General features: G+C 40.3%; 1 protein-coding gene across 1 annotated transcript in view; it reads right to left on the reverse strand.

The window, feature by feature from the left end:
* Positions 1–8,185, reverse strand: part of Cpb1 (carboxypeptidase B1) — a 31,742-nt gene extending 23,557 nt beyond the window's left edge. Inside the window, exons 1-3 of the mRNA XM_055626226.1 lie at positions 8,095–8,185; positions 7,928–8,003; positions 526–650 (exon numbers count right to left, since the gene is read on the reverse strand). Of these exons, the coding sequence (XP_055482201.1) occupies positions 526–650; positions 7,928–8,003; positions 8,095–8,159 (266 nt within the window). The 5' untranslated portion in view covers positions 8,160–8,185. The remainder of the gene's footprint in view (positions 1–525; positions 651–7,927; positions 8,004–8,094) is intronic.
* Between the last annotated feature and the right edge of the window lie 4,867 nt (positions 8,186–13,052).

Raw genomic sequence — 13,052 nt, forward strand, 5'->3', positions numbered from 1 at the left:
TGGTGGTGTTTTCTTTCAGGAAGAGACATTTAAACAATTTTTATTGTGTTAGTCAAGAGTTTAATCAAGAATCATGACAATGAAATATTAAAAACAGTTTAAATTAAAGATCATACTAGTAAAGATATCCTTTTGCATCTTGGGAAAGAGCATCAGAAGACTTGTATCATTTAGCAATTTTTAGCAGATCATGAATTAGCATGGAGCAAATTTAAAAAATCTGTAAACTGTAGTTTTACATCCAAGTTTCTATAGAATTCTCCCAGAAACAAAGAATGAGTAGTGACAGCAAAGTATACCACTAGAGACCAAAGGATAATAATAAATAAGTCCCCACGAATCCTGGAAGATCACTCCAGCAATAACTATAGTAGTCACAAACAGTCTCTACATAACTTGTTATTGCTCAACAGATAATTAATTTGTATCAGCTAGTTTATCACTGGTAAGAACTTGCAGTTAAACAGGCCTAGATAAAAGGGGAGAGAATTTTAATAACTATAAAATGTACAAGCATAAACTTACTCATAGTAAAATTCATTCTCTTCCAAAAAGTTCTCCACAGTGGCGACATCTTCCGCCTTAACATGAAAGTCAACTGTAGTGAGAGGTTTCACTTGTGTAGCAGAGTCTGGTTTCCAGAAATCAATCTGAATAAAAACATATATGTAATAAATATCTACAGTTCAGTGGCAAGTTAGGATTTGAGAGCACATGAATGCTCTATTTCATACAATTATCTTAAAACTTAAATCATTCAGAAAATCTGTTATAAACATCTCCTTTGAATTAATAAGGACCAATCAGTTAGATGACAATAAAAAATGTCTACAAGGCTGGGGATTGATGGCTTCGTGGGTAAGAATGCTTGTTCTATAAACATGAGGAGCTGAGTTCAAATGCTGCCAGGACAAGCTGAGTGTGGTTGTATGTGCCTATAAACCCAGTGTTTGGTGGGGGACACAGAGGGGCAGAGACAAGAGGATGACTGGGGCTTGCTGTCCACCAGCCTCACTCCGGCTTCAGTGTAAAAACCCTCTCTCAGCAGAACAAGGTATGGAATGACAGAGCAGATACCTGCATCCCCCTCTGGCCTCTGTGTGCACAGATGGGTGTGTGTGCTAGCACACACTGCATTATCACAAACACACACATACTCACACACAAATACAGACTTATACAAGGCTAAGACGTTGATTAGCAAGAAGCATGAAGAACACGATTATTTCTATTAACACTAGTTAATTGCAGTATTCTCTAGCTCCTCTGATTTTCAATTTTACGGAACACTTGTTTATTACGATAGCATCTTCTCTAGGAATGGATAAAGCTGCCAAGTAATAATAAATCCATTACAGACCACAAAGGTAGGGGAGAGAAACTGAGCCTTCCTTCACTTTAATAGATTTATTTTTATAGTCTTTGAACTTATTTCTATAAAACACACTAATATGAGCCCAAGAGAATCTTCCTGACATGTTCTCTACTGTGGCTGCAAACAAAATAATATTGGGGATCTAAGACTATGCTGAGATTCCTATCTAGTTCATTAACTTTTATTAATGTTACTGAGGCTTATTACATAATGGGCTTCAGGTTGGTGACACAGTAGTGGGTGACTGAAACCTAGTATTTATCTTCCTGAGGGAGACTTTAGAGAACATGGAAATAAGTGTGTGACTGACACCTTTGGCTATTATAATGCTTTTATTTAGTCATACATCGTCACAGATATCCATTTTCATGGGAAAACATGAACTAGGTTCTACTGCTTTTTGTAGGTATGTTTTTCTATTTCTTCTTTGCATTGAGCAGAGGCCTGGGAGTCTGAGATAAATTTGACACTGTGTCTTGATTTCCTATTGTGTCTCACTCAATACCTGTTTAGATGTTTGCAAGCTAGGCTCAGGGTGAAAATGTGAATTCTGGTGATACTTGGGACCATTTTTGGGAACCTTGTCGGGAAAAACTGAGCAGATCTGAAGACTGTACAGCAGAAACTGAGGGGGAAAGGTTTTAAGGTGACCAACTTTCTGGTGTGCATTTACGGAGTTCAGTAACCATAGCTGGCCCTGCTGAACTTGAAACCACTGTATTAGTCCACTGGATGCTGAGCCATGCTGGGGACTATACAGGAAACCAGGGCGACAGAGGGCAGGGATACATAATTCCAACAAGAAGGATTCCAGAAGAGTGTCAGTACGGCTATAAAAGATGCTTGAAAGAATAGTATATCAATGTGTAGAAAAGGACTGAAAGAAAAAAGCTGAATCAAGAGGATTGCAGCTAAACTGCTAGTGGTGACAGTGTAAACATAGCCCCCCAAAAACGGAAGAAGCTGGGGTCTAGCGACAAAGGCAGCACTGCAAAGAGAAAAGCTATGACAATAGAAGAGAAAGGTTTTTGTTTTGTTTTTTATTTTTTTTTATTTGAGACAGGGTTTCTCTGTGTAATAGGCCTGTTCTGGAACTCACTTTGCAGACCAGGCTGGCCTCAAACTCATAGAGATCTGCCTGCCTCTGCCTCCTGAGAGCTGGGATTAAAGGCATGTGCCACCACGCCCGGCTTAGAAAGTCCAGTTTGAATACTAGCTGTCAATTTATGTTCCTGCTCTTTCATTGTCACTTGTGTCTCTGTCCTTTCTCTGTCTACATCCCTGTGTTGTAGACTCAGGGACTTAGCATTGGTGTTCTCAAAGTGTCTGCAGTCGACATTGACAGAGCCCGTCTCACTCATAATTCCTGGGGCCTTTTAGTGTGTTCAGAAGCCCACTCTCAAGAGCCATGTCTCTCCTGGGGCTCTTTCCCCAGAAGTAGGAAAAGCCAAATACATGCTCCAGGTTGACAGGAGGCACTGAGAAAATAACTCAGGACACTGAGTAACTGAACACATGACACCAGAGAATAACTGTCTAGGTTTCCAACCCTCACAGGTGAGATAATTTTGAAATATGTGGCTTATAGAATTTCCTGTGAATTAAACTCCAGTTATCTTTTGTGAAAGTGGTTTAATAATGCTGTGTTTGACTATGTTCTTTTCTCTCTGTCACCACTCCCCCATGTTTCCTTGGTGCTCAGTGCACTTTTTAAATAAACTTTTTTTAAAAATCTTGAATCAGGATCTATTCTGGAAGAGTATTTATCAAGATGTTAATTTTCCACTCAGAACAACAAATGCCTGAATGATATGTTTGATGATGGTTCTAAGATAACCTTCCTTTATGTTGCGAACCTGAAAATTACTTTTTTCTGACTTCATCACTTCTTACTAATTTTTCTAGCTTTGTCAAATATTAGAACATTATAGAGTCTGTGTAACTTTCCCCCGAATCTCTGCCTTAAGAATAATGTATTCTGTAAGGGTAGTTATTACAGTGTCTGACAAAACTTGTAAACCTGTTGAGGCTGATCAACATTTTCAGTTTGAAGAGTGAAACATAACTTGAGTGCTTGCCTCCCATAGGGAAAACTCTGGGCTCGATCTGATCCCTAGCCCTGAAAAACAAAACAAAACAAGACAACACAAGACAAAACCAAAAAGTTCCCTTTGATGTAGAGAAGATTGTTGTGGTCAGCAGATGTGTCAACATCTGTCCATGAAGAGCACTGCACCTTTGGCGCAGATATCCTGGAGACAGACACATTGCTTCCTATACAATGGAGCCAGGAGCAAGTCTGCATTCCCACAGCGCTCAGCAATCACCACAGCCAGTGGCTACGGATGAGCAGCTCAAATAATGCCATAAGGAAAGAATGTGAATTTCTAGGGAAATGAGGTGAAATGTATTAAAAAACGTGGGAAACTGATCTATACGGGCAATTGTTGTAAAACTGAAATGATAAAATTTTATTACAGAGCGGGGAGTGACAGAGATTGACACAAAATATTTTTTTGGATGATAAAGGGCTGTCTTTAAGTGATAATCTTGTGAGATTATTGTGATGCTAGTCAGTCAGATGGCAGGTAACTTGAGTCCTTACCAAAATATGGTACTGCACTAGCACAAGGCAAGATAAACTAAGGTAAAGATAAACAAAGATAAACTAAAATTCAGTCTGGGTATGTTCATTAGTTGGTACGGTGCTTGCCTGGACACGAAGCTCTGGATCTGGTCTCCAGAACAGCATAAAAACATATATGACTCCAAATGCCTGAAATCTCAGTACTTGGAAGATGAAGCCACTCTCTCCTACGTAACATGGTTGAGGTCAGCCTGGACTCTATGAGTCTCTGTCTCTCCTTTTTGAATCCTTGTAGGGTAAGTTCTATAGATATTGGTACTAGGAACATTTGGATTTTCATAGATATGCACAGATTTGTTTCACACTGTGTGTGTTTGGGAGTCAGACACATTGTAGGTCTCTCACTTGTCTTGAGAATTTTGTTTTCTTGTGTGGTAGTAAAAACAATTTCTACTATAGGCCTAATTCAGAGAGCAGGAAGAAACTTTCTGATATGTCAACAATAAAGCAGATAGTGATAATGCTGCTCTAGACAGAGAAAAATAGACTTAAAACCCCAGAAACAGAGACTAGGAAAATTCATAGGACACAGAGTAAGTTTTACTACAAATACCTTGATTTCTCAAGAGGACCAATATAATGTCAGTGCAAAGAGTAAAATAAAGCCCTCACTCTGAAATTACAAATGAAGAGAGAAAGTACAGTGTGGCTCTGATCCTTCAACACACTGCGTTCTTAAAAGGACACGTTCAAAAGCTGGGAGGAAGGACACACTGGGCCAAGGATACACAAAAAGACTAGATGTCTTTTTGATGATCTTATCAGGAAGGCTACTTCCCAGAATACACCACACCCACATGATCAGTAAAGAGGATTTAAATCTTTTGAAAATTTATGTTAGAAATAAAGAAAAATATAAGAAAGAAACATGTCCCTTCCTGTGTTGAGCTAGACTGGGCTACTGCAGCTGGAGGAGAGGTGGACTGTTTAACACTCTTGGCTTCTACCTAAAGGTAGAAACCAAGATTTTTCAACTTCCAAAGAGAACACTGAGGTTCAAGGCAGATGAGAATAGAAGTGATTATACTGTCTTAGAAACTGTATCCCAAAGAAGTTCAAAGCCATTTCTGCTATGTAACATGATCGAGACCAGCCTGAGCTACATGAGTCTCTGTCTGTCCTTTTAGAAACCTTGTAGGATAAGTTCTGCAGTCTCTCTCTGTCTCTCCTTTTAGAAACCTTGTAGGGTAAGTTCTGCAGATATTGGTACTAGGAACCTTTGGGTTCATTCAATGACAGCAGCCATTAGCAGTTACATGGTCCTTCCTCATTATTTCCAAGTGGCATCCTTATACTCCAATTTAAGTTCTTACAACAAATCTCAAAGGAAGAGAGTGTTAACCCCAGCACAAATGAGAAAGCTGAGGTACAGAGAGGAGCACAAGACTAGCTACAAGTGATATGGCCACAAACTAAGTCTGGTGAATCTGAAATCACTCCCTGTGCTTGACCACAACAAAATGGGATAATTCAGGTGACTAAAACAATATGGCAGACAGCATTAAAGTACTGAGGGGTCAAAACATTCCAGAGGCTCACTGGGGAATGAAGGCATTCCTTGGGAAATAAAGAAGCAGTAGTGGTAGCTCCTAGGACCTGTCACTGACTTCAATAAGCTGCAGAGCCAACTGGAAGCTGATGGACCGTGAATGCTCAGAAAAACAAGGGTGATCCCTGGGAGGTAGCATGGGTGGAAGCAAGGGTCAGGCTCAGCTGACTTCCTCTGATAACTGGAAGAGCCCACGGCTAGCCTGGTAGAATCTTGATCTCAGGAAAACATTTGATAAAGTATCTGTCCTGATATGTCTTTTTACAAGTCAGAAGGCCACACAGTGCTGTATCTAGAGAATACCTCACTCACGCTAGGCAGTTTGAACATACTTTTCCTCAGGAGAGCAAGCTAATGAATCACTTTCATTATTTAATGCCTTACATGGTACATTGGAGACTGATGATAAATACATTTTGACTAAATGAACTGCAGTGAACGTCTCTTTGTGTGGACCCCTTACTCAACGTTTCCTTCACCTGTGAAATACATAAAGAAAGCATGCTTGAGGAGGTGGAGAGGAAGCTTAGAGCACTGAATGCCCTCCAGAGGACCACCTGTAACTCCAGTCCTGGAGGATCTGGTCTCATTCAAACAAGTTCAGTGTGTTGAAACAGGCTACCGAATTTAGCAGAACAAGTCTAAAATCCTGAAATTACATTAAAAAATAGATAAGCACAGAAAAAAGGGGGGGGGTAATTTGTTTGAGAGTGATTTGAGTAATTTGTTTGTGTGAGAAAAAAAATGGTTCGTATAGGACCCAAGTTTAGTAGAAGCAGAAGTATGTTATTCACTAGTTAAGTGTTGGCTATACACAAGAAGGCAGGAAATAGCCCTGTGGCTCTAATGCAGACCCCTGCCACTTCTGAAAGACACATTTGCAAGACAAAATACAAAGACTGAACTGTCTCCAGATGTGACCATAATGCTCCAGACTCTAAGCTAATCCTAGGAGAAATGATAGAAAGACACAAAAAAGAGAAATTTTAGAGGCAACCGATATCTGACTCAGTTGGATCTAGTGAGTCAAAGTTAGAAGGAAGGCACCTTCCACCTTGACATATTAAAGAAATCCTGTGGGGTGGGGTGTAAGGTGTTGCCGTTGTTCATGGAAGCAACTCAGCTAATTTCGATTAAGGCAGGCAGTCAGGGGTGCTACTTGCTAGGAGGAAATTCCAGATTTGAAAGAAGGTTAGAATAGGTGACTTTATGTTTTTTCTTTTTAACCAAAACTTCACATTTTATGATTATGACACTTTCTACCTTTTGCTTCATTTTTCCACATCTGCCTTAAAAGCTAAAACAGAGATACACAGAGATGATAGATAGACATTATGTATATATATATATATGGATACATAGATGAATGGATGGATGGATGGATGAATGGGTGGGTGGGTGGATGGATGGATGGATGGGTGAGTGGATGGATGGATGAATGGGTGGGTGGATGGATGGATGGATGGATGGGTGAGTGGATGGATGGATGCATGGATAGATGGATGAATGGGTGGGTGGGTGGGTGGATGGATGGATGGATGGATGGATGGATGAATGGGTGGGTGGGTGGGTGGATGGATGGATGCATGGATGGATGGGTGGGTGGGTGATGGATGGATGGATGGATGGATGGATAGATGGGAATGTGGATGGGCAGAATGACACCTAGGAGCTAGGACATTGTTTTAGTTCATATGCTCAAGGAAAACCAGCATTGACCCAAGTGGTGCTACCTGTATTAAGGAGTAGATTTTTTTGCCACATTATACATGTAATTAAAATATATATCCTAACCCATAGATATTTTTGGTAGCATAATTTCACTTTTTTTTTTAAAGCAAAAGAGTAATATGAAAATTACTTGTGCTTTTTGCCTTCTTTTTCTCCCTCATGTCATATCATGAAGGCAGCCAGAATCAAGGTTAGGAAAATTCAAGTTGTGTGATTATAAATGAAAGAAAATCAAAGGGAAAGGATTACACATGGAGTACGGAAATGAATTTGAAGTTGGACCAAAGCCCAGTTTTTCAGTCCGTTCCAAATTGATCATTTTTCTCTTTTGTCGTGGAAGGGAAGTGACTTGCATGTTAGATGTTCTGTGACCTTCAAGACAGATCCAACTCATCTAACTGCCCCTGTCAGTTCTTCTAAAAGGTTGTATAGATTTATAACACTACAGGGCTTGTCACAGTCTAATTTAAGCACCAAAGGAAAGCAATGTGGCATTAAGTATTTCCAAGTTTTATTTCTTCTGAAAATCCTGCAGAGAATATTTCATGTCGTTGCTCTTTGATACAACCAGACTAAATCAGACTTTAAAGTAAGTATAAAGCAAAGAACTGAGCTGTTTCTTTACCTCTTTGGTGTTGGCCAGCTCCCGGATTAAGTTGACGTGATCTTCATCAGATACACTGACACGGAACACCCGGTTGCTAAGTGATCAGAAGAATGAATAGAAAGTTACATTTCAATAACATGTCCAAAAGCTAACTAATCTAACTTTGTAAGGAACTATGGACTTACCCATCAAGGTGTTCCTCAGAAGAATGAGCCAGAGTCACACTCGCCAGAACCAGTAGCAGCAACATTGTGCTTGACTAGGACTATCTTGGTGACAGAGTCCTGCTTTTATAATCTACAGTGTTCCTTCTGTGCCTCTCCTGCCTGAAAAAAAAAATGGCATTATCAGATCTTGATTAATAATTTTCCTGGCACAGTTACTAGCAGGCATTTAGAGTCTAGGAAGTTATCTTTTTGAACACCTGTAAAAACAGTAAATGCTCTCACATTTAATTAGTTTAATTTGTACTTTAAAGCTAGAATCATTTGGAGGGGGGATTTTAAATAAAACCACTGTTGTGGCCTTTTATTTTCATTTTTGAATTGAGATCTACATGCCGGAAGTGAGACAGATTTAAGTATGCTTGGTGGACTTTGGCAAATGTAAGCCCCATATTAATTAACCTCCACAAAAGGCAGACAATTTCTTAGCTTAAGAAGTTCCATTAGCACCTTTCCTTGAATATACTTAAACTTTCTTCAAGCAATTACTATTGATGTTTTGATTTTTATATTAATTTTGCCCATTCAAGCTTCACACAAATGAGATTGTAGATACTGCTTACATTCTTTTGGACAATGACTTCTATTATTGGAGTAATCATGTTTTTCTTTATAACACTCATATCTTTTTACTCACAAGTACCATTTCACTGTAGGAGCATACTCCAATTTTTCTGTTTCCTTCTTAGTAAATACTTAAAGCACTTGCAACTTTGTGCTACTATAAATAATACTTTAACAAATATTTTGTACAAGACTTTTTGTTGGCATAAGCTTTCATTTGCACAGCATGTAGCTCTCTGAGTGGAATTCATGAATAATAATTTAGAATCAGGGTTAACATGATCCTATCAAGCATTTTCCACGGTGTTTACAAGACTTTAATCTTTAACTAGTTTCTCTGAATCCTTTAATTTGTAACTGTGAAGGGACTTCAAAATGGTTGTAGGTTGCATCTTCCCAGTGCTTGACAATGCTCAACACCTTTTCATATGGTTAATTGCAATTTGTAAAATCTGGTTTTATGAAGTATCTACTGAACTATTTTGAAAAGAAATTAATATTTTGCTTCTTCTCTTCATTTTTTATTTTAATTTTTTTCACAATTTATTCATTATATATTCTAATTAAAGCCCCCTCCCTCAATTCCCCTCCTTTCCTCTCTCTTTTCTCTAGTCCCCTTCCCCTAGTCCACTGAGAGAGGGAGTTTTCTATCATTGCCATCTGCCCACAGCTTGTTAAGTCTCATCAGGACTGCCTGGATCCTCTTCCACTGTGGCTTGGGAAGGTCACATCAGCAGGGGTGAGTGATCAAAGGGCACCAACTGAATTCATGATAGAGGCTTTCCCTTCTCCCCTCACTTGGAGATACACATGGAGACTGAACTGCCAATAGGCCACAACTGAGCAGGAAGTCTAGGTACTTTCCATGCATGGTCCTCAGCTGGTGCATCATCTCTGCAGGACCCCCTGGGCTCAGATCCTTTTAGCTTTGTTGGTCTCCTTGTGGGGGTTCTGTCCCCTACATGTCCCTCTATCCCCACCCCTCTCTTCTTCCATTAGACTCCATGCATTCAGCACAAAGTTTGGCCGTGGGTCTTAGCATCTGCCTCTATCCCCTGTTGAGTGGATCCTTTCAAAGGACCCTTTATAGTAGGCTTCCATCCTGTTTCCTCTCTTCCACTGCTTCTTCTGTTTGCCATTCTGAATGAGATTTAAGCACCCCCCCCCCCACTAGGGCCCTCCTCAGTGTTTTAGCTTCTTTAAGTCTGTGGATGGCTATCCTATATTATACTGCTAATATCCGCTTATAAGTGAGTGTCTGCCGTGCCTGTCTTTCTGCTTCTGGGTTACCTCACTCAGGATGATCTTTTATAGTTCCATCCATTTGCCAGCAAGTTTCATGATTTCCTTCTTTTTAATAGCTGAATAGCATTCCATTGTATAAATGTACCATGATTTCTGTATCCATTCTTTGACTGAGGGACATCTAGGTTGTTTCCAGATTCTGCTATGAAAACAGTTGAGCAAACGTCCTTATAGAATGGTGGGGCATCCTTTGGGTATATGCCCAGGAGTGGTATAGCTGGATATTGAGGTAGTGCTATTCCCAATTTTCCAATAAAGTGCCAGATTGATTTCCAAAGTAGTTGTACAAGCTTGCCAGCAACAGGGGAGGGTTTCCCTTTCTCCACAACCTCTCCAGCATGTGTTGTCACTTGAGTTTTTGATCTTAGCCATTCTGATTGGTGTAAGATGGAATCTCAGAGTTGTTATGAGTTGCATTTCCCTGATGACTAAAGATGTTGAACATTTCTTTAAGTGTTTCTCCACCATTCGATATTCCTTTACTGTGAATTCTCTGCTTCTGTACCCCATTAAAAAAAACTGTATTATTTGGTCTGTTGGTGTTTAACTCCTTTAGTTCTTGATATATTCTGGATATTAGCCCTCTGCAGGGTTGGTGAACATCCTTTCCCAGCTTGTAGCCTGTCGTTTTGTTCTAATGATAGTGTCCTTTGCTGTACAGAAGCTTTTTTCTGTTTCATGAGGTCCCATTTACTGATTATTGATATTACAGCCTGTGCTGTTGGTTTTCTGTTCAGGAAATTGTCTCCTGTGCCAATGAGGTCAAGACTCTTCCCCACTTCCAATAGATTTAGTGTGTCTAGTATTATGTTGAGATCTTTGATTCACTTGGACTTTACTTTTCTGCAGGGTGATAGATATAGGTCTATTTGCATTTTTGTATATGTGGACTTACAGTTAGACCAGCACCATTTGTTGAAGATGCTATCTTTTTTCTATTGTATGGTTTTGGCATCTTTGTCAAAAATCAGATGTCCATAGTGTGTGGGTTTATTATTTCTGAGTCTTCAGTTTGATTCCATTGACCCATGAGTATGTTTCTATGCCAGTACCATGTAGGTTTTTTTTTTTTTAACTGTTGTTCTATAGTACAGCTTGAGATCAGGGATGGAGATACCTCCAGATGATCTTTTATTGTAGAGGACTGTTTTAACAATTCTGGGTTTCTTGTGATTCCATATGAAGTTGAGAATTTTTCTTTCAAGGTCTGTAAAGAATTGTGTTGGTATTTTGATGGGAATTGCATTGAATCTGTAGATTGCTTTTGGTAAGATGACCATTTTTACTATGTTACTTCTACTGAGCTATGAGCATGGGAGATCTTTCAATCTTCTGATATCTTCTTCAATTTCTTTCTTCAGAGACTTGAAGTTTTTTTCGTGCAAGTCTTTAGCTTGCTTGGTTAGAGTTACACTGGTGGAATTTCCTTTGATGAGTATGAAGTGACCTTCCCCATCTCTTTTGATTAATTTTGGTTGAAAGTCTATTTTATTAAATATTAGAATGGCTACTCCTGCTTGCTTCTTGTGTCTGTTAGCCCTTTACTTTCAGGTAATGTCTATCCTTGTGACTTAGGTGTGTTTCTTGTATGCAACAGATTGTTGGATCTTGTTTATGAATCCATTCTGTTGGTCTGTGTCTTTTTTATTGGAGAGTTGAGCCCATTGATGTTGAGGGATATTAATGACCAGTGGCTGTTAGATCCTTTTATTTTGATGTTGGTTGTGGTACTGTGTTTGTGTGCTTGGCTACTTTTAGTTTTGCTGTAGTGAGGTTATTTATTTCTTGTGTTTTCTTGGATGTAGTTAGCTTTCTTGGGTTGTATTTTTTCTTCTAGTACCTTCTGTAAGGCTGGATTTTTGGGTAGGTGCTGTTTGAATTTGTTTTTGTAGTTGAATATCTTGTTTTCTCTATCTATGCTGATTGTGAGTTTTTCTGGGTATAGTAGCCTGGGCTGACATCTGTGTTCGCTTAGGGCCTGCATGATATCTGTCCAGGCCCTTCTGACTTTCATAGTCTTTGTTGAGAAGTCAGGTGTGATTCTGATGGGTTTGCTATTATATGTTACTTGGCCTTTTTCTCCTGCAGCTTTTAGTATTTGTTTGAACTTATATTAGGTTATCCAGGGCTCCTTGCCCCTGGATAACTGGATTCTGGAGATGCAATATTGTTTTGGCCTTTGTTGATTATACTTTTATGCTGGCTTCTACTTACCTGAATGTCTCAGGTGTTGGCTGTTAATTTCTGGTGCCTCTGGAATCCTGGGGTGGGGAGAATCCCCTTGGCAGGAAGATGGTTGTTCCTGAAGAAGCCCTCCTCAGACTTTTGGGTATGATCACCCAATGGCCAGTGCTTCTCAAGGAATTGCCACAGCTCTCCTCAGGTGTATGGTCCTGTGGGGTAACTGGGCTCATTTGGGAGTCCAGGGGCTCTCCTCTCACCAGAAGTCCTGGAGACAACTGCCCTTTCACTAGGTTTCTTGCTCTGAATTTAGTGAACTGCTGGTGTTCATACACTGTGTTTGCTGGGTGCAGCCCTCTTGAAGAACCAGGGAGCTCCAAGGTTTTGTCAGTTTATCTAGGGTGACAGGTTGTGCTTTAGAGCAGTGTGTGTGGGACCCAGGCTTCTGTAGATCTGAGGTTGGAGCTCTGTGTCCCAGTACCCAAGTGGTAATCAGTGGCAGGTGAGGGCAGCATACAGGTGTGTGACTGGAGGCTAGAGCTCAGAGCCTTGGGGAACCCAAGAACTTTTTAGGGGATTAGCTGGGTATCCTGAGGTCAGACCTGATGCTTTGTGCTGGGGACTGAGCACCTGCAGGAGCCCAGGAACTTTTCCAGGGGGGGAGAGGAAGGATTGGCTGGGTGCCCTGAGGTTGAACCTGATTCCTCCAGACAGGGAAACCCAGTCTCTGGTGTTTGGGGGCCCACAGTTCTGTCTGAAATGGCGAGTCACAGGCGCAGGCATGTGTCTCTGGGCTGGCGGCTGAGTGCCTGTTGGAGTGACACCTTTTCCAGGGATTTCTGAGTGACCTGAGCTCAGTCCTGATTGCT

Source organism: Psammomys obesus, unplaced genomic scaffold, assembly GCF_907164565.1.
Source record: "Psammomys obesus unplaced genomic scaffold, mPsaObe1.curated_primary_1811, whole genome shotgun sequence".
NCBI lineage: Eukaryota > Metazoa > Chordata > Mammalia > Rodentia > Muridae > Psammomys > Psammomys obesus.